General features: G+C 36.1%; 1 protein-coding gene across 2 annotated transcripts in view; it reads right to left on the reverse strand.

Annotated features, from left to right (window-relative positions):
* UACA (uveal autoantigen with coiled-coil domains and ankyrin repeats) overlaps positions 1–23248 on the reverse strand; it is a 114291-nt gene that overhangs the window by 10802 nt on the left and 80241 nt on the right. For both annotated transcript variants that reach the window (XM_006087821.3, XM_006087822.3), the window contains exons 6-16: positions 21040–21110; positions 20834–20940; positions 18470–18651; positions 17372–17409; positions 14601–14669; positions 13175–13282; positions 12622–12654; positions 12014–12112; positions 6703–6739; positions 5297–5349; positions 365–3103 (exon numbers count right to left, since the gene is read on the reverse strand). In XM_006087821.3, the coding sequence (XP_006087883.1) occupies positions 365–3103; positions 5297–5349; positions 6703–6739; positions 12014–12112; positions 12622–12654; positions 13175–13282; positions 14601–14669; positions 17372–17409; positions 18470–18651; positions 20834–20940; positions 21040–21110 (3536 nt within the window). The remainder of the gene's footprint in view (positions 1–364; positions 3104–5296; positions 5350–6702; positions 6740–12013; positions 12113–12621; positions 12655–13174; positions 13283–14600; positions 14670–17371; positions 17410–18469; positions 18652–20833; positions 20941–21039; positions 21111–23248) is intronic.

A 23248-nucleotide genomic window follows, 5' to 3' on the forward strand; every position in this document is an offset into this window, starting at 1 on the left:
GGGTGTTCCCTAGCATCCTTGGTTTCTTGCAGGCCAGAAACATAGCTTTTTCCCTCCCCTCTTCACCATTCTTCAGGTACCCCAAACCCACTGGATCCATTATGAGGTACGTGAACCTTGAATCTCCCCATATTTCCTCAATTCTTGGCTGTACCAGCTGAGGAAACAAAATGCTTTTCATTTTTGTGTGACTATACTATTTTTTTTTCCAATTCTGAAATTTTTCGCACATCAGTAGTCAAACAGAAAGGTAGCATTTAATGGTCACTATGCTTTTGTAAACCTGTCCGTAGGATGCTAAAATACTGCTCTGTTCTGCTCTGGGGTTTCCAATGCAAAGTCACTAAGATAACTCAGGGCCTACCTTATTATCTTTTGCTTCAATTTGCTTAGCAGATTCCTGTATTCTTGTCTGCAACTCTGTGATTGTTGATAAGGACTTATCGCATCGCTCCTGCTGATCCTTGATTTCTTGCTCAATGCTAAAATGTAGTAATTCTTTATCACCTTTTGCAGACAGTCCCTTCTTTTTGGCATGCAAAACCTCCTCACATACTTCTTCATACTTTTTATTCAGATTGGCCAACTTTTCATTTAAGTTGGAAATCTGTGTCTCCAAATCACTTTTTGTTGCTTTATATTTAGACATATCAACTACCTCTCTTGTCTCTAATTTTTTTAATGCTTGTTTACTATTCTGAACCTCTAACTGAAGTTTGGAGATTTCTTCAGTTTTGTTTCGGTTTTCTTCTTCCTTGGCTCGCAAGGTAGCTTTTATAATTCCAACTTCTTTCTCAAATGCTTCCTTCATCTGCAAATGCTTTGCCAGGGACACAGAAGAGTTCTTTTGGTTTTCCAGCAACTGATGCAGCTTGGTCACTGTCTGCTGCTCCTCCTCATAACACCTTTGCTTATTCTTCAATTCTTCCCTTAGAGTCTCAATTGTGCCATTAAGAGATTTTTCCAGGGCCTCTACCTGTTCCGATGGAACATACTGCTTTTGCAAAAGTGTCTGTGCTGTAAGGATGTCAGAAGTCTGTTTGGCATTTTCTTCTACTAGCTTCTCCTTCTCATTCTTTACCTCCGTGTATTTCTGTAACAGGTCTTTTAACTGTCTGTTCAGCTCTTCTGTTTTTCTGTTTAATGCTCTTTCCATTTCATGAGAATTCTCAATGAGAACATTCTTGTCCCTTAAATCCTTCTGAAGAGTGAAAATCTCCTCCTTTAACTTGTCATTCTCTTGTTTGCACTTCTTGGTCTCTTCGTCCCTGACATTATACTTTTGTGTCTGCTCTGATAACTGTTCTTTTAGTTCTTTCTCTATTGTCTTAAATTTTTTCTCACACTCTTCAAAGCTGGCAATTGGAGCATATTTTACTTTAATGCATTCTTGTATCGTGTCAAGTTCCTTTTTCTGGGCTTCAATTTCAGCATGCAGTGTCACAATCTCTTCTTGGCCTTTCTTGTAGTTGGCGAGTATTTCTGCACTATTCTCCTGTACATTTCTCATGCTCTTACTGACAGCACTCACCTTTTCCTCATGCTCTCTTAGGCTGATGTACTCAGCTTTCATTTGGTTCTGAGTATTTTCCAGGTTTCTTCTTAATATTTCATTCTCATCTTTTATTTTCACAAGTTCTTTATTTACATGTTCAAATTTTTTCTTCACATCTAACAATTCTCTGTTAGTTTTATCTAATGTACTACTTAGTGCAGTTTTAATCTCTTCGTGGGTTTTAACTGGTACATACTGATTACTCATAGTCTTTTTCAAGTTGGTGTTTTCAGACATGAGTGAATATACTTTCTCTTGGTCTTCACCACATTTCTTATTAAGTTCAGAGAGCTGTTTTTTAAGTTCAACTATATTGGACTTCAGCATCATCATCTCTTTTTCATGTTTCTCAGGAGGTATGAACACAGTTTCCAGGCGGTTAACATTTTTATTTAAATTGTCATTTTCCATCAGCAATTTCTCCATTTCCAACTTCTTTTCTGTGTATTTTTCTGTTACATCTAAAAGCTTTTTATTCAAATCACCAATAATTACATCATGTGACTTTTTCATTTCTTCACTTACTTTTAAAGGAATGTAATGATTTTTCATTTCAGTTGTTAAGTTATGTACTTGCTGGTTGAGGAGCTTATTATCCAGATTAGCTTTTTCGATTTCCTTTTGTAAGGTCTGATTTTTGGATATTAACTCAGTGACCTTCTTCCCAAGTTCTCCTGACTTTTGTTCTAATCTGCTCTTGAGCTGCTCATGTTCCTCTGGTTTGACATGCTGAGAAATCTTAGCCTTAAAATTCTCAAGCTCTCGCTTTAACTGTTTAATTTCACTAAGAGATTTTTCATATTCTCTTTCCATATCAACTAATTTTTTTGCCTTCTCATTTACTTCATTCGATAATAAGCTCTTCATGTTTTCAAATTTTTCTTTTGGAATGGAAAGGGCCAACTTTGCTAACAATTCTTTTAACTGGCCTTCCATCTCTGTGACCCTTCTCCCTTTCTTCTCTCGCTCCATTTCACACATACTGAATTCCTTCTGCAGTCGCTTATTTTCTTCTACCAGCTTGCCTTCATCCCGCTTAAACTCTTCTACTAACATCTCATTTTGTTTGATTTGGTTTCTTAATTTTCCCACTTCTGCTGAAGCCCCTTCATACTTTGCTTTCATGTCTTTCAACTGATCCTTCAGTTCCTCCATTAGTCTGTGATTCCCTGAAGCTGCTTCACTTGTAAGATGCTCTTTAAGGGCAAGAAAATGAGTCTGCATTTGTTTAACTTTCCCTTCTGACTCATACATTCTCTTCTGCACATCTTTTAATGCATCTTCTAATTGCTTTATCTGTTCATCTGAGTCCTCCTTGACCCTTTCACATTCTAATGCTAATGCTTTGCACTCAGCCACCTTGTGAGCCAGTTCATTTTGGAGCTTGAGTCGGTCCTGTTTTGCTGATTCACAGAAAGTTCTCATTGTTTCTAACTCTTTCTTTAAAATTTCGTTTTCAGAATATGAAGTTTGATTTGGTAAGGACAGCTCCAGTGGTCGTAACATAGATCTGCTTTGCATATGAGCTGGCACACCTGTGGAAGTACACTGAAAAAAGGAAAACAAAAAGATATCAATCACAAAAGCCTAAAGAAGATACTTATAAAGTACCCACATCATCAGTAGTCAAAGGGTTTCAGACTAGTATTTTGGAAAAATATAGGACTGATTTGTGAAGTAAGAAAACAGTTCTGGGTATGATTTCCTAATACACACTTACGCAGTGATATTTTGAAAGTCTATTCACATAAGTGTACTTCTAGCAGAAGAAAGAAAACAGTTGTGGCCTCTGGAGACTATTTTTTCTCTTTCCCCATTCACAATACCTACCCCACACATGAATATCAACTCAGACAAAACACATTTATTACTGCTATGTTTTATGGCACATAATGTGCATAGAACTTCAAATTCTGAAGCCATCAGAACCCTTGAAGAAAAGTGATATTAGTTTCTAATAAAATATCTGACTTCTGAGTACCCTCATTGTTAACTGCAATGTAAGGTTCTTAAATTATAAAAATACCACCAAAATAAACCTAGCTAGTGTGAGAGTGGTCAAGAGAATGATGTTAATCAACCCCCCAAAAAGCCCACAAGTTTTCTTCTCTGAAATAGAGAGATAAATTAGAACTTTGCATATAATCTTACTATAAAATTTGATTAACATCTTGTTCCCTCTATTAAGTGTTGACAAAAAAGAAACATAATTAAACTCAGTGAAACAGTTCATAAATAACAATATATAATCATGAAAGATTAAACTTATTTGTATTTTTTCCCATACTGCCAATTACAATAAGGACTCTTTACAAGTACTAATCTATACTAATAATAGAGGAATATGCAAATTGTCCGGGACACCATCACAGTAATGACCAAACAGCAGGCTGCTTGGGAGGACAAGGCCAGGAGGGGGGTTAAGTGAGGGATGACCAAAGAACTGAACAGCAGGCTGCATGGGGTGACCAGGCCAGCAGGGGAGGACAGTTGGTGGCAATCGGGCTGGCAGGGGAGGGCAGTTGGATGCGATAAGACCGTCAGGGGAGCAGTTAGATATCAATCAGGCAGGCAGGAGAGCGGTCAGGGGATGATCAGGCTGGCAGGCAGAAGTGGTTAGGGGCAATCAGGCAGGCAAGCAGTTAGGAGCCAGCAGTCCTAGATTGTGAGAGGGATGTCCGACGGCCAGTTTAGGCCCGATCCTAAACTGGCTGTTGGACATCCCTCAAGGGGTCCCGGATTGGAGAGGGTACAGGCCGGGCTGAGGGACACCCCCCCCCCCCCCCCGTGCATGAACTTCATGCACCGGGCCTCTAGTTCATTGATAAAAGTGATGTGCTATGAGTACATTCCACTATTTTAGTATTGTTAGTTCAATCTACACTGCCTTCTCCTGGATCAAGAAGAAAATTAACAATATGAAATAATTTCCCAACCTCAGTTTGCTTCTCATTATCATTCAACTTACCAATTATCTTTAGACTGAGACTACTATAATTTACCAACAAGTTATTTACACAGCTTTGTAATTCCCATACTTATTTTATTATGGTTAAATATTACCTAATCTACTTCAGTACTATTCAGTTGACTAATATCCATTCTCTCAACTTAGAATCTTAGAAAGTTTCCAGCTTAAAATGATCTTAGACATCATGTACACTAATTCACTCTGCCCACAGATGAAGGCATGTAAAAAGGTCTTTGAAGCTCAAATATTTATCAGTTCTACAGTCCATAGGACGTACTAGGAATGTAAACCTTGTTTCTACTGCAAACTAAAAGTGAGGAACAGATAAACAAGTAAGAAAATCAGACAATACTCCCTCGTGGAAGCTTTATTTGTTTTGAGGAGAATTTCTAAAACATAGCATATTTGAAAGCAAGGAAAATTATATTGCAAAGTCAAAACAAATGACTTTTTAATTATTCATACCTGTCTTCCCTTTTTTATGGAAAAATATGAAGAGTTAACCATCTGCTGTAATACAGGCTTACTGTAAAGACCATGAAGTTGTAACTCAAATCTCTCATTTAAGCCACTGTCATCAAAAACACGCTAGGGGGCACCAGAAACAGCAATATCTACTTTTATTAAAATTAAGAATGCAAGACCAACTTACTTTTTTTACGATGAAAACCATAGCCAATGCATATATTCTTGGTAAATATACAAGTTGTTCTCTTTTATAAAAGGCTGAAATATTTTAATAAATTTTTTAATTAAAAAAATAGTATTACCTGAGAGTCTGTCATGTACATCTGACCTTGTTTAAGAAGCATATCTTCTTTTCCTAAATAAATACAAATAAATGATATGAACTTCATTATCCATACCGAAGTAGGCTAAGTATTAATTTGGTGTTATCTCTCCTTTATTTTTCAAACAGAAGAGAAGCATGAGTTACAGTATAAAATTATCCTTGTTCTAAAATATTCATATTTTACCTTGTACACAGGGAAGTATCCATATTCTTCTGAATAGATAGTAAGTTCCCTTTTAGAAACATATAACACTGTGCCCCACCAGTGTGGCTCAGTGGTTGAGTGTCATCCTATGAACCAGGAGGTCCCAGTTCGATTTCCAGTCAGGGCACATGTCGGGGTTACAGGCTTGATGCCCAGTGTGGGGGCATGCAGAAGGTAGCCAATCAATGATTCTTTCTCATCACTGATGTTTCTATATCTCTCTCCCTCTCCCTTCCTCTCTGAAATCAATGAAATATCTATATCTATATCTATATCTATATATATATATATATATAACTGTTGACTAAAAAAGCTACATCTATATATATATATAAAAGCCTAAGCGATGGTTATGACCGGTCAATCAAATTACCAGTCAACCAGTCGCTATGACATGCACTGACCACCAGGGGGCAGACGCTCAATGCAGGAGCTGCCCCCTGGTGGTCAGTGTGCTCCCACAGCCAACCTCCCATGGTCCCTCCCCCCGGCTGGCTGGCCCCCATCAATTGGCCCCGATTGGGACTGGGCAAGATGGCCCCAATCGGCCCGATCGCCAGCCAGGCCGAGGGGCCCCACCTGTGCACGAATTCGTGTACCAGGCCTCTAGTAACCATTATAAAATATGTATCTTATAATTAATCAAAATAAAAATGTTCTTGCAATTTACAGGATAAATATTAATATTCAATGGGAAGCAAAAAATAGATATTCTAGAGAAACTCTTTAAAATTGAAAAACAATACATAAAAGTGAAGATTAATTAAGTATAGTCTTAAAATAAGTAACTGTTATGGGACTTCTAACTAATTTTAAAATTACCTGCATTGGGACTATATCCAAAGATTTCTCCAAATCAGAAAACTATGTTTACTTCCATAAAAAACAAATCCCAAATATCACAAGATAAATGTCTATTAACCAACAAGGCAAATTTGGTAATTCATATTATATACAGTTTTTAAAACAGGGGCTAAGGAAAGTCAGTGCCTCAGAGATGATCAGATTTTATGTTAGAGGCTATAATAGTTCCAGGTGTTGAGGTATAACACACAAATAGTTGGATAACGTTTAGCGGCAGGAGTAGAATATACAGTTAGACAAAAATAAATAGGCATAGCATTCTTCTTTGATCAAACTTGGTGAATCGTAATGATAATCTACATTTTTATACTTACGGTTACTGAAATGACTTCCTGATCCTACATGATCACTCTGAAATCAAAAGTATAAATTAAAACATTTTAGGTGAATATGTCTTCATTTTGTTATATTTTATATCTACTTTAGCTCTAAACCATGTAGTCACTAAAACCACATTTTCAACATTCCTTGTTTCTCCTAAGCATTATTCTACTAGAACCACAAAGACACAGCACTACCAACAATTAGAGAGATAGGTTGGGAATGAACTATTTCACTAAGCATTTTAATAAAAGCAAAGTGTTTCAAGGAAAAACTGTATAGCTCAAAAGAAAGAAAAAAAGTGAGCTCCAAATGAATTAAAACAACTTTCAATGCATATTCTTCGCTGCTTCTTTTTCTCCAAAGAAGGAAATGCCACATTTGTACAATATTACTTTACCACTGTTGGGAGCAGAAAGGGAATCCTACCTCATTAACTGTGAAATATTAATGTTAACTTCTTTCGGAATTTATAGAATACCCATTACTCTTGAAAGCAAAAGGAGACAGATAGCGGGAAATGAAATTGAGGCAAAGACCTACACTCAGTAATAAACCCATCAATGCAACAGGAAAAGGAAAATAAAGAAACTTAAGATGCTCTGAATCAAAATATATTAGGATTGCTCCTTTTTTCAAGTAAGCCAAATACAAAGAATCTAGCATATAAATTTTAAAAATTATACCTTCAAGAGTGAAGATATGCAGATGTAGTTCATGTTGGTATATTTGTGTATATTATACTAATAGCTATAGGTCAAACTCTGATATAGGTGATCACAATAAAAATGGTCCATTTTTTAAATCCTCACCTGAGGATATGCTTTTTTATTTTTTTTTTTAGAGAGAGAGAAACAAGTATTACAAGAAATGTTAATGGGACTTCTTTAAAAATAAGGATAAAAAGAAAAGTAAATATAATACAATGTCAACAACTTCATACCTATCAATGATCACTTTAAATGTAAGTGGTTAAATCGTCCAATCAAATAACATGAGGCAGCCAGTCCTAAGAGGGTAATTCATAGCAATACAGGTCTACCTCAAGAATCAAGAATAATGTCAAATAAACAATCTAACCTTCCATCTAAAGAAACTAGAAAAAGAACGAAGAAAGCCCAAAGTGAGAAGGACGGAAATAATAAAGATCAGAGTGTAAATAAACGAAGTGCAGTCTCAAAAAACAACACAAAAGATCAATGCAACCAAGTGCTGGTTCTTTGAAAAGATAAACAAAATTGATAAACCATTAATCAGACTCACCAACAAAAAAGAGAGAACCCAAATAAAATCAGAAATGAGAAGGTACAACTGACACCACAGAAATATAAAGGATTATAAGAAAACAGTATGAACAATTATATGCCAACAAACTAGACAATCTGGAAGAAATCTTTAAATTCCAAATAATATACAATCTTCCAAGACTGAATCAAGAAGAAACAGAAAATCTGAACAGACTGATTCAACCAATAAAATCAAGTCAATAATCAAAAAAATCCCAACAAACAAAAGTCCCCAAATGACTTCACATTTGAATTTACCAAACACTGAAAGAAGAATTAACACCTACCCTTCTCAAACTATTCCAAAAAATTCAAGCGATGGAAAGACTCCCAAGCTCATTTTATGAAGCCATTATTATCCTAATTCTAAACCAAAGACATTACAAAAAAATTATAAGACAATATATGATGAACAAAGATGCAAAAATCCTCAACAATATATTAGCATATCATATCCAGCAATATATAAAAAAGATCATACACCATTACCAAATGGGATTTGTTTCTAGGATGCAAGGCTGGTTCAATAGTTGCAAATCAATTAACATGACACTCTACATAACCAAAATGAAGGATAAAAATCACATGATTATATCAATAAATGCAGAAAAAGAATTTGATAAAATCTAGCATTCTTTTATGATAAAAGTTCTCAGCAAAGTGGGAAGAGAGGAAATATACCTCAATATAATAAAGACCATGTATGACAAACCCACAGTTAACATCATATTGAATGGGGAAAAGCTAAAAGTATTTTCCTTAAGATAAGGAACAAGACAGAGATGTCCACTTTCATTACTTTTATTCAGCATAGTATTAGAAGTCCTAGTCACAGCACTCAGACAAGAAAAAGCAATAAATTGGAAAGACACCCAAATTAGAAAGGAATAAATAAAACTTTCATTATTTGCACCTGACATGATACTATCTATCTATCTATATATATATAAAAATAGAGAGAAATATGCTAATTAACCAGGACACCATAACCAGTCGACTGGACAGGAGGAGATTGCACACGCAGCATTGGGGGCGGGGCGGCAGGGGCGGCTGTGGCTGCTTCAAGGGCCAGAGAGGGAGGCAGGGCTGGAATGACAGCGGCTGCGGCTGCTGCGGGCCGACCAGTGACTCAAGGGTGGGCGGTGCTGCGCGATTTCGAATGGCACGCTGGGCTCTTAGTATATAGATAACCCTAAAGATTCCTTCAAGAAACTACCAGAACTGATAAATGATTCACTAACATAGCAAGACAAAAATAAATATTTAGAAATTGGTTGCATTTTTATTTACCAATAATGAACTATCAGAAAGAGAAATGAAGAAAATCCCACTTACAAGTCCATCAAAAAATAAAATACCTAGAAATAAAGTTAACCAAGGGGGTAAAAGACCAGTACTCAAAAGGTTATAAGAAATTGAAGAAAATAAAAATAAATGGAAGCATATACTGTGTTAATAGAAAGGAAGAATTAACATCATTAAAATGTCCATACCATCTAAAGCTATCTATAGATTCAATGCAACCCCCATCAAAATGCTAATGGCATTTTTCACAGTACAACAAATAATCCAAAAATTTACATGGAACCACAAAAGATCCCGAATTGCTACAGTAATCTCGAGAAAGAAGTTGAAGGTGACGAACTACCTGGTATCAAATTATACAAGACTATAATAGTAAAATAAGCATGGTACTGCCATAGAAACAGACACATAGATCAAGGAAACAGAATAGAGAGCCCAGAAATAAACCCATGCATACATAGTCAACTAATATATGGAAAGGAGGAAAGAACATACAATGAGGTAAAGACAGTCTATTCAATAAATGGAGTTGGGAAAATGGGACAGATACATGCAAAAAAATAAAACTGGACCACTTTCTTGCACCAGATACAAGAATAAACTCAAAATGAATTAGAGACTTAAATGTAAGACTCAAAACCATAAAACTCCTAGAAAAAAATATGGGCAGTAAAATCTCTGACATATCTCTTAGCAATACTTATATATCTCCCCAGGCAAGGGAAACAAAAGAAAAATAAGGAAATGGGACTACATCAAACTAAAATGGTTTTTCACAGCAAAGGAAACCATCAAAGAATTGAAAAGACAAGCAACTGAATGGAAGAAGATATTAGCCAATGATACATCTGATAAGGGATTAATACCCAAAATTGATAAAGAACTTATATAACTTAACACCAAAAACAAACAAACAAAAAAACAAACAAAACAACAACAACCCCACAATCTATTTAAAAAATGGGCAGAGGACCTGAATAGATAATTCTCCAAAGAGGACATACAGGCATATGAAAAGATGTTCAATGTCACTAATCAGCAGATAAATAAAAATTAAAACCACAATGAGATATCACACCTGTCAGAATGACTATCATCAATAAATCAACAAACAACAAATGTTGGTGAGAACGTGGAAAAAAGGGAACCCTCATGCACTGTTGGTGAGAATGCAGATTGTTGCAGCTACTATGAAAAAAGCATGCAGAATCCTCAAAAAATTAAAAATAGAACTACCTTATGACCCAGCAATTCTGCTTCTGGGTATATGTCCAAAGAAACCTAAAACACTAATTTGAAAAGACATATGCACTCCTATGTTCACTGCAGCATTATTTACAATAGCGAAGATATGGAAGCAACCCAAGTGCCCATCAGTACCAGTAGAGGAAGGGATAAAGATGTAGTACATATGTACAATGAAGTATGACTTGGCTATAAAAAAGGATGAAATCTTACTGTCTATGACAAACATGGATGGAACTAAAGAGTATTATGCTAAGTGAAATAGCATAGAAAGACAGAGAAAGACAAATACTAAATGATTTCTCTTGTATGTGGAATATAAAGAACAAAATAAACAAACAAAACAGAAACAGAGTCATAGATGCAGAAAACAAACTAACGGTTCCAGAGGGGAAAAGGGTTGGGACACACAGTGAAAAAGGTGATTATAAATTGATAATTACAAAATAGTCACGGGGATGTAAAGTACAGCATAAGTCAATAATATTATAATAACTATATATGGTACTAGGTGGGTATTTGAATTATCAGGGGGATCACTTCATAAATTATATAATTGTCTAACCACTTTGCTGTATGTCTGAAACTAATATAAATATAAATTTTTAAAAAATCAATAAAGAAAAAAATTTACCTTTGCTATGTTCTTTGGAGCTATATTCCCCAATAAAGATGAAGATTCACACTAAATAGGTCACCCTTTTCAGTGAACCCCAGTGATGAATGACATTTATAAAATATATATTATGACCTTGCAAAATGAATCTATGCAGTTAAAAGTCAGGAGAGTGGTCACCCTTGGTGCATAGAGTAGTAAAAGGAAGCAAGTGTGAGGAGGATTTTGGATACTGATAATGCTTTTTCTTGATCCTAAGAATTTGTAAAAATTCTTCAACTTATACACTTGATCATGTGTGCTTTCTAATATTTCAATAAAGTCTTTTTTTAAAAAACATGGCCTTGCAGAAACTAAAAGTTAATTGATCCAACCAAAGACGAGTATGTGATCTGAGCCTTATTAATACCCTATTCTTCACCAAACAATGTGTTCTACGTAATCCACATATGTACGGAATTTTTTCTGAGATAATCCTGATAATACCACTATTCACTGATATGATACTTTGTTATTATTGCCATCACAATCATTGCAAGTTTATAGGCAAATATATAAAGTCTTTAAATGGTTAGCATGGAAATGAGGAGAAACTAGAACTGAACTAAATGTCTGTTATATGCTAGTCAATTTCAAAGATCTCATTTAACATTTACAACAACTCTGGAAAAAGGCATAATTACTACAATTTTGTCAAAATGTAACAACCTCAGAAATTTTTAATAAAAAACTGTCTAAGGTTAATTTATTTAAACTATAAAGAAAAGAATGATAATACAAATTCAAGTCTGACTCCAAGTCCTTTAATACTACCCATTATGAGTTATATGAAATAATTTAAGCTTTCTATACCTCAAAATATTTATATCTATTTTTCAGAGCCTCAATAGCTCTTAAGCTTTCTTCATGTTGCTTTTCTTTAGCCACCAAAAGGGACTTCAGCTTTTCTTTCTGAAATGGAAAGAATACAGAACAAAATCACACTGTGCTTGAAACTGGGTTAAAAATATGTTTTAGGAAACATGAATTAGAATTACTTTGGGGACTGCAGTTAATGAATTCTCTAGCCTGGTAGATTTATAACTATTAGTAGAGTTGAAATTTCTATACATATACTAATAAAATATATAATATATATAAACAATATTATGAAAATTTCAAATTTCTGTTTGTCTTAAATCTTATTTCCTTTAAAATGTTTAGAATTTTACATCTTTTCATGAAAGCTTCACAGAAAATGATATATTCAGAGGCATTAACAATAAAATGTCAATGATAATCCATGCCATATATTTAAAACATGCTTTTATGGTCACATGTAGGTTTTGTTTTTCTCTTTGAGCAATAAACAGAAATAGAATCCTGGTCTCCATCTCAATTCACGACTTAAACCTATACTGAAGTATCATCTTCAATTTATATAACATTGCACAGTTTTAAAGTAGAATTTAACCTCCTACCTCACTTTCCAGATCATCAGCAACCATTACTTCCTAAATTAAAAAAAGAAGAAATGTATTTTCATTTTTGACAGTTTATTTGAAAAAACTTGAGCTTGGCAAATATCTTTTAAAAGAACTGGCACCTGTCTTTAAGAGTGGAACAAGGATGCCCATTCTTACTGTCTGCTGTCTGAGATGTCAGTCACTCTTCTCATTCTGCAGGCTCGGGAGCATCTCTGATTCTTCTGGGCACCATCAATTATCAACATCTACTTGCTCTTCCTTCTCACATTTTCTGTCTACTCCTTCCTCTCCAATCCAACAGCCCCACCTTAAAGTTGTTTGTTACTACTACATACCAACAGTATTCTCTGTTCTTATATCAGACATAAAAGTTTCATGTAAAGGTCCCAGTGAGATAGAACTTTCCTCAAGGCAATGGCCTGATTTTAGTTCCCTTAGCACCTAGCACCCTGACTTGATGTGACAGGCAATTATTAACAATTTATTACCGATGATGATTACTAGTAGCAAAATAGTTTTGGATTTTTTTATTATGCAGATTACTTACCTCATTTAGCTGTAGCTGTAAACCATTGACTTTATCCAATAATATTCTCTGTTCTTGCTGAATTTTTCTCAACCTTTCTTTCAAATCTCCATTTTCAATCTGGAGATCCTTAAATAGTAAAGATAATAAGTGAGTGCTAGACCAGTGGTTCTCAACCTTCCTAATGCCACGACCCTTTAATACAGTTCCTCATGTTGTGGTGACCCCCAACCATAAAATTATTTTCGTTGCTACTTCATAACTAATTTTGCTACTGTTATGAATCGTAATGTAAATATCTGATATGCAGGATGTATTTTCATTGTTACAAATTGAACATAATTAAAGCATAGTGGTTAATCACAAAAACAATATGTAATTATATATGTGTTTTCCGATGGTCTTAGGCGACCCCTGTGAAAGGGTCGTTCGACCCCCAAAGGGGTCTCGACCCACAGGTTGAGAACCGCTGTGCTAGACCAACCTTAAAAGAGCAATTCTTATGAAAGAATTTTTCTCTTTTACTCTCTATATACATATATAAAAGCTTTAACTACAGAATTCAATAATTTCAATGACATTCAAATGATTTAAATGCATAGATCAAAAATAATAACAGAAAATTACAGTCTTATGATATCCAATAAATACAAGTATATACAAGACAGCAAACCATTAAGATTCTAATAAAAAGTAAAAGCATCATCTGGAAAAAGGATATAGCAGAAGAATATGCCATTTTCACTTTTGTTTAACACCCTTCACATTTACAAGACTATTCTTAATGCTTTTGTTATGGTTCCACTTTCTTAACAGTACATAGTAAATAATAAAACCCCAATAAAATACTTTTGTTTTAGCATATGGAAAATAGCCATTCAGATACCATTATATTCTAATGGTATTTCAGTCATAAGACAAACCATTCAATTATAGGATTTTCTTCCAACATAAGCCACATAATTATTATTTTTTGAACAATGACAAACGTAAAAGGTAAAAAGTGCTATGTCATTAACAAAATTATTTTTCTTAATCAGCATAAAAATACTTTCAGAAGAAGTTCAAATTTTATTTAGCTTTATTAACAACTATCATTTTATCACTATAATTAATTACCTAAAATAAATAGCAATTTATGATTTAGGCCCAAAACAGATATATTTAAATGAACAAAAAATTATGTGAAGTTGTTAAATTATTTGCTTCCTATTCTATATTAAAGCAATACTTTCTGTAAGATAATACTGACCCAAACTTTCATATCAAAAGTCAATTCTTTCAGAAGGAACTGGATAAGAAAATAGAATCACAAAACCTACCAAGCTACCTTTGCTTCCCCCCATTTTTCCCCCATTTTTGTTCCCTTTCCCCACCCACCCCACTACAAAAAAAAACATTGAAATTCTTTGCAAAAGAAGCTACCAATTTTTTTCCCCTTTTTTACCTGAATGCTTTGGTGCTCCCTCTGATTTGACTTCATATTTACTTCATCTAGCATGTGTGTCATATTTCGCTTTGGTAAAACAAAAGAGAACACAGGTTAGCAAGTATGAGAATACAGAAATATGCATTTTCCTCAACAGGCAATAAAGCCAATTAGTCATTTTCAGTTTATCTAACATTAAATTTTGGTGTACATAATGCAAGGCAGCAGTGTATCCATTTAAAACTCCAAGTGGAAAGCATCTTTAAGGATACTGGTTTTAAATAAATCAATTTTAAAATACTATAAAATACACAATTTAAAATCCTTATTGTTAAAGAGTTGTTTTAACCAAAGTCACAAAAATGTGAGAGACTTTGTACTAGACATAAAGCTAGAGTTGTGCCATAAAGCATCATTAGCCATTCCCAAAGGAAGAATTTAGACTTTAAAACAAGGACGTGGTGGAGGAGACACATAATGTTGAAAGAAAATATGGAAATTATTTCTTTCTTTGAACATTTTAACACTACCCAAGTATGAAATAAAATACCAATGGCGTGGTAAGTAAAAAACAGACAATATTCTGAACAGCGCTATATAAAAGACCTCTTGTGACTTGGTTGGATATGTGTTGTTTTGTACACTTACTGCTTTCAAACCTTATTCCAGCTTAGAGATCTGCTTTAATAAAAACATAATTATTAAACAAGAGAACAACCGCCTTTTTTTTCACCCAAATTGACTTTTAAATTGACACAATAATTTAGACAACCATTTCTTTCTTCTATTTGAGAACTAAGAAGAAAAAAAAAAAGCGAGTGCTTTCATTCTGTAAGATAATTTTATTATGTTTTATATTATTTATTGAGTTTTGTTTAACCAAGTGTTTAAACTATCATTCTAACAAGTTTGGATTTAGATTTACAGGGACAAGTTCCCATTAAAAAAATATTCTGTAATAACAATTTGGCCCAAACTACATTTCTAGCCTCTGTCCTTCTACCAAAGGACTGTTCTTCATGGGGAATCTGGCCAGTCTCATACCACTTTCATCCCCTGCCTTCCCTTCAGAGGGTCCTTTCATAACCTAGCACCTGGTCACCTGCCCTGTCACTTCTCCTGCTCCATGAAGTGCGTATCACTCCTTGTTAAACATGCGCCTTCATCAGGGGTGTGCATTTGCCATTGCCGCTCTCAGTGAGGCATCTTCCACAGAACCCTGTGGCTCCCTCTTCACTTCCTTCAGATCTCTGCTCAAATGTCACTTGCTGGAAGAGGCCTTTGTTGACCACACAATCTAAAACAGTTCCCTGCCTCTCCCTCTTCATCTCCTAACCCTGTTCCACTGTTCTTCAAAGCATCTGCTATGATCCTAAATACTTGTCTGCCTATCAGTCATCTCTCTCACTAGGCTAGGAGTTAGTTCCATGAGTCAGAAACTTTAACACTATGATCTCCCCATCACTTAGAAGAGTAATTGGCATATAACAGGTGCTCTACAAATATCTGTTAAGCAAACTGAAATTAAGTTTTATTTTTTTAAACTATCCTGTAGTCTTCTCAGTAACAGGGATTATATGCCCTTTAGTACTGGAAAATATCCTATTTACAGAATATATTTTTAATGTATTCAATAAAAATGGAAGTAAATGAGTTTTTCAGTTCCTAGCAGACTATTAACTCCATGCATTCTTTTAGATTAACACTAAAAGCAATATCATTCATATATTAACATTCAATAGTTCTTTAAATATCTAATATTTCAGAAATCATTTTTCTCAGATTCTAAGTAAGATGGCTGGTACAAACACAACAGTGCACACTTTATTTCACTCTACCCCCCACTTAGGTTATCTGAGAGAGAAGGTTGACACAGTTGCTCCAGATGGAAAAGAAAAGTGACAGCAGACATGACCCATGCATGAATATATTACTTAATTCTGATGGATTAAAATGGGAAACATGCTTTAATATAGCTTTCAGATTCAGGTGAGAGGTAGAGAAATGATGCAGAATGATGATCAGAATTGCTCAGAAGGTACCTGATTACTTTCTCTTCAGGGTTTGGAAGTGCTCAGGTTCCTCTCACTAGAGAAAAGCTGAAAGCCTGGAAGGAAACAGCCAGCAGAAGAGGAAAGCTGCCTACACTAGCTTTTGAGCAAGATGAAGAGAGTGCCGCAAACCAACCCCGCTGTATCTCAAAGAGATTAGGGCAAAATGATGACATTTACTGAGACTAGGTCACAAAACCAGTGTTAAATAGTGACTTGGTAATAAAATTAGTGAGAGGTATGAATTATTTCATGTATTGTGTTTTGTTTTTAAGAAAAGTCCTCATTAAATTAAATACATACAGAGGAGAAGGGAATCAAAATGTTAACAATAGTATTGAAATCACAATATATAATCAATTTTGAGCTCTGTTTTCTTCATTTCTTATTACGTTGGAAGAATTTTGCCAAAACAGTAAATACATGATCCATTATTAAGGGAGAACAGAAAAAGCTGCTATGACCTGCCAGGCTAAAATACATCATTTAAGAATCTCAACCAAGTGCAGTATCTCATACTTCAAAGGGCTGGATGTTGAAGGTCAGCAATCAGGAGGCTACTTATTTCCCATTGGATATATTCATTGTAATTAAAATCCATAGTCTCAAGCTGAGCGATAGTATTTAGATAAAACCTCCAGATCTTAATACATAAGATTTATATGGGCATGATTAACTGAGCAGAGAGAGAAGAACCCATTAAAACTCAAAACAGTTATGTATAATCTTAAGATCTACCTGTTGTATTGATGGTCCTTTCTTCCAAAGTTCTCTCCCTGAAGATTTAAAGAGATGAGGAACAGAAACAGTGAAACAGCAGGTTAACTCAAGTGGATATGAATTCCCTAACGATACAACTGAGTTCATATGAAAAAACTAAATTTTAAGTTTCCTCTAATGCTTAATACTTTATAGTTCAAATAATAGTGAAATAGCATTTTTGCATCTCAAATTGGCAAAATTTGTGGGGTTTTTTTGCTATGACAATATCCAGGTAGATAATATTCAATACTAGGGAGGGAAGAGATGAAAAATGCAATATTAAAAATACCTCTTAATTGAAAAGCAATTTGTCAATATACAATAAAAGCTTGAACAAATGTGGATACCCTGAAACCCCATGATTCAATTTATGGGAATTGATTCTAAGGTTATAATAAAAATATGCTGAAATAACTATGCATAAGGACAGTCACTAAATTGTTATTTATATTAGTAAAAATTAAAAACTTTAATGATACCTATAGAAAATTTCATAATTAAATAAAACTTAGATAAAATTTTATGCATCAATAAAAATCATATCATAGAAAAAATATTTACGAGGGAAAAGCCTATAAAATATATTACACTTAGTAATCTACAGTTCATTCCAGGTGACCTCGATTTCATGCACAGGGAGAAGAGTGCAAGGATAGGCCTCAAAATGTCAACAGAGGCTCCAATGTAGTAGCATGAGTGACTAATTTTACTTGTTGTACTTTTCTACGTTTTCCAATTTCTCTTTAATAAGCACAGAAAAATACGTGGCGCAAGTATTCAATAAATATTGGGTGAATATTTTATATACAGGTTTGAACAATGATTCTTTAAAATTGTAAGTATAAAAGTTAAAAGTTTCATCCCCCCCAAATATATATATAACTAAAACACTTGATTTGACCTTTATACTCAATTCATAAATTATTCCACAGTAATAAACTAAACAATATTTGCAACACATATTGCCTCAGTAACGAATATTTTGCTTCTTACAAACTGTAGTTCTACCGCCTAAATCTTTAAAAGCTGCTCCTTATTATTCTGGACTTTTCTAGTTAGAGAAACTTCTGGTACCTTTGTTGGTATTTTCTGACGCAGTCTTCAATAAGGTTAGAATGTCAAGATTGTCACCAATTCTTGCATAGTAAGAACTATCATGGCCAAGGGCATCCAGCAAGCTTACATCAGCACCATTTTTAATTAAGACTTCTACAGCATCTTTGCAACCATATTCACAACCTAGCATGAGAGCAGTTCTAAAAGGGAAGATGGAGAATAAAAAAACCTTGAGACAGATCTAAGAAAATATTTAGAAATCTTCTTCCAAAGCTCCCATTTCTAAAGAACAAATACTACTTTAAAAAGTCATCCTTATTGCAGATTCAAATTTCACTCTATGTTTTAATCTTATATTTTTACTTCACTGCATTTATAAAAACATGTGCTTTGTGTTTTAGTTTGCAGAGCTAAAGTATGTATCACTTTATAGACATTTGTTTCCTACTTCTACTCCCAAACTAAATCCCTTTATTCCTGTCCTACTATGTCCTACAAGTCAATTACCACAGATATCATCCACAGCTGGTATTGTCACCAACCAGCTCAAAACTACAATAAACCCAAACTATCCAAGCCCTTCATGAACTGAACCACAACATGCAAACCTCCCCAATGAATCCCTTCTACACCAAACAAAATAAGAACCAAATTCCTGTTCCTCATTTATTTTTTTTAGAAGAGCCTTGCTTCTCCTACCTGGAGACCTTCACATCTTCACACCTAATTTTAAAACTTGCCTCCTCAAATAAACCTTCCTCGATTAACCCCATTAACATGGAATTCTGGTTTATTCTGCCATCACAGAATCATCAGCACTAAACGCTTAACAGTATATCGGCAAATAGTAATAATGTAACAAAATAATTAAATCATCATGCAAATTTAGAAGGATCCTAGCAATTATTGTGCCCAATTCTCTATTTTTATTGCTGAGGAAACCAACGCCTAATGAAATGAAGTGAGTTATCTTATATCTAACTGTCTTCAATTGTGAATATTGGATTTCATAAGGAAACTGATTCTTGCTTTACTCTACTAGTTATGTTCTATTTCTCTTTTATACTCTCTAATAGTTACTGGTATAGAATTTTATATAAAACAGGCATTAACAAAGCTTTTGTTATTGGGGGAAATGCTATATATAGATAGGGCAGTGAATAAAAAGAAACTTCAACACAGTGTCAGAACTGAAGATTTTAATTTATTTTTAAAACCATCTATTATTTACTCTATAAAATACACACTGCCCTACCTCATTGATTTTTTTTTTTTGGGGGGGGGGGAGGCAGAGAAATTCCAATTAAAAAAAAACAACAACAAACATGCTTGGAAAAATGTAAGAGCAATAAAAAATAAAAATAAAGCCTTATATATGGATCAACCAGATCATCCCTCTCTGATACTAAAATTTATTTTTAAGACATACTTGGAACCAGATTATAATATTTGCAGAAAAAAGTAATACAAAAAGCCACTTTCTTAATAATCATGTCAATGATTTAACTGCTTAAGAATTTCTTCCTTTGAGATGCCTGAACAATAAAAACAGTTAGTGCTAAAAAACCTGACATCTAAAGCCTTTATACTGCTCCACTTCCAATGAACTACAAACAATAGGATACATGTTTAGAAAAATAAAATTAAGTCAAAAGAAACCAACAACTTCACTCAATCATCTGTAAAATCCCAGAAACTCATTATAAATTATTCAACTAGTAGAGGGGCTGTTTTTCAGATACCTTGTTGTCCAAAACTTTATGATCATAAACCCTAGAATTATAATATAGTAAGCACTATGAAATATCAGACCTGGAAAAGGGGAAAGCGAGAATCACAGATAGAAATTGTAAGTGCACACCAACTAAAATAGCATCAAATACAAAAGCAAAAATAAACTAAGGGAATCGTGGGATAGAGAATGAACTCAGTGTCACAGAAGGAGGTGGCATTATGTCTGAGCAGGATAAGGAGAAAAACACCTTGAGAAAATCAGTACTGAAACATGTCAAGCTCCAGGAACCAAAAGACTCACTAACAAAGTAGACTGTAGATCTGATTTTTTATTCTTCTCCCTTTTATCTTATTTAAGCCCATTTTATGAAACATTTTCATAAAGCTTAAAATAACTGGGATCCTCATTTGTTAATTCTTTGACTGGAAGACAGGCCCTAATCATTGCTTATATTTTGCATTTACCCGTCATCTTCCCCTATGTGCCTCTCCATCCTTCTTCAGCAGACTTTGAAGAAAAATAAGTGGTGCTAATTCCAAGGAAGGGCTGAACCAAAAGGGATGGAAAGGCTATCACAGCAGCAGAATTTCAGAATCACTGTGCATGCAGCTGGTATGTGGGGAGCTGTGATTAAAAAAAAAATTTACCTGTTTTGTTTGTCGCTGGAATTAATATCTGCTCCTCTATCTATTAGCAGTTGACATATTGTTGGCCTACACATCTGAGTAGCTAGAACAAGTGGTGTCCGCCCATCCTAAACAAGAAAAATAAAAAGTATTAAGACAACAAATCACCCAAAACGTAAAAGCTAGAACACATGAGTTGAAATGAGAATAAACATAAATTGACTTACTACATCTTTGGCATTCACTGAGGCCCCATGGTCGCAAAGCAGCTGTATGCTAGAAGGACAGTCTGCCATAGCTTTGAGGAACAAAGGAAAATGATAAATAATGAACAGCTGTTGGTAAGACATATGTGGTGTTTTGCTAGGTCCACATAAGGGATAAATTCTTCATTTTCTAGACTACCAAGCTTCACCTCGCTCACTCTCAGTTTAGCATTATAAGCAGCAATTTTCTCTTTTCTCTCTCTCTCTCTCTCTCTCTCTCTCTCTCTCTCTCTCTCTCCTTCCCTGGGTAATGATTAACAAAACAAAAAAAATGCCAGTGGAGTGGGACAATAATGTGTGGTGGTATATAGATGAACCAAAATATATACATCCTATATAATAAAAGCCTAATATGCTAAGTGTCCGGTCAACCAGTCCGCCATTCAACCAATCAAAACATAATATGCTAATGATATGCTAAGGCCGCTCAACCGCTCGCTATGATGTGCACTGACCACCAAGGGGCAGACACTCCGATCAGGTTAGCTTGCTGCTGAGGTCTGGCCAATTGGGACTGAGCGAGACGGGCCGTACATGCCCTGGAGCCCTCCCGCTGTTCCTCCCCAGCTGGCCAACCTCCCGCGTCTCTCCCTGGCCCTGATTGTGCACCAGTGGCGTCCCTCAGCCTGGCCTGCGCCCTCTTGCAATCTGGGACCCCTCGGGGGATGTCGGAGAGCCAGTTTCAGCCCAATCCTGCAGGCCAGGCCGAGGGACCCCATTGGTGCACGAATTCGGGCACCAGGCCTCTAGTCTAATCTAATAAAAGACAAACATGCAAATTGACCATACCTTCGCTACGCCTTAAGCCATGCCTACCAGCCAATCAGAGCGACTATTTGCAAATTAACCCAACCAAGATGGCGGCCGGCAGCCAGGGAGCTGAAGCGAGCAGGAGGCTTGGTTGCTATAGTGATGGAGGAAGCCAAGCTTCCCGGCCGGCTCTGAGCTCCACTGAAGGCAACAAAGTTTCAATTATAGAAGATAAATAAACCCCAGATACCTGCTTTCAGCCAGCCGTGGCCACGGAGCTGAAGCAAGCAGGAGCCAGCTCTGAGCTCCACTGAAGGCAACAAAGTTTCAATTATAGAAGGTAAATAAATCCCAGAATAAAAAAAAAAAAAAGGAGAGGCTGGGAGCTTCTGTCGCGGGGGGGCTTGGCCAGCCTGAAAACGGCCCTCAGCCTCTCACCCAGACTGACCAGGCACCTCAGTGCGGAACCCCACCCTAAAGGGACTGTGGCCAGCCTGAAAACAGCCATCAGCCCCTCATCCAGGCTGGCCAAACCTCCATGGGGTGAGGGTCCCCACTGGGGGGGGAGGGGCTTGACCAGCCTGCAAACAGCCATCAGCCCCTTACCCAGGCTGGCCAGGCACCCCAGCAGGACCCCCACCCTCATCTGGGACACCCTTCAGGGCAAACCAGCCGGCCCTCACCCGTGCACCAGGCCTCTATCCTATATAATAAAAGGGTAATATGCAAATTGACCCTAACAGCAGAACGACTGGGAAAGACTAGTCACTATGACACACATTGACCACCAGGGGGCAGACGCTCAATGCAGGAGCTGCCTCCTGGTGGTCAGTGCACTCCCATAGGGGGAGCTCTGCTGAGCCACAAGCCAGGCTGATGGTTGCCAGCACAGTGGTGGTGGCGGCAGCCTCTCCCACCTCCTCAGCAGCGCTAAGGATGTCCAACTGCAGCTTAGGCCTGCTCCCCGCCGGCAAGTGGACATCCCCTGAGGTCTCCCGGGCTGCCAGAGGGATGTATGAATGCCAGCTTAGGCCAAATTCCCCAGGGAGTGGGCCTAAATCAGCAGGTGGTCATCCCCCAAGGGGTCCGAGACTGCGAGAGGGCACAGGCCAGTCTGAGGGACCCCCCCCGAATGCACAAATTTTTGTGCACCGGGCCTCTAGTATATTAATAACTGTCTAAGCTGAGTAAAGAGTATAGGTGTTTGCCCTGGTCAGTGCTCAGTGGTTAAAGCATTAGCCCTATGGACTGAAGGGTCTCAGGTTTGATTCCATTCAGGGGCATGTACCTCCGTTGCAGGCTTGATCCCCAGCCCTGGTCAGTGTGTGTGTGGGAGGTAACCAATTGATGTGTCTCTCTCATATAGATGTTTCTCTCTGTCTCTCCCCCACCCTTCCACTCTCTAAAAATCAATAGAAAA

The sequence above is a fragment of the Myotis lucifugus genome, unplaced genomic scaffold, assembly GCF_000147115.1.
Source record: "Myotis lucifugus unplaced genomic scaffold, Myoluc2.0 scaffold_41, whole genome shotgun sequence".
Lineage (NCBI taxonomy): Eukaryota > Metazoa > Chordata > Mammalia > Chiroptera > Vespertilionidae > Myotis > Myotis lucifugus.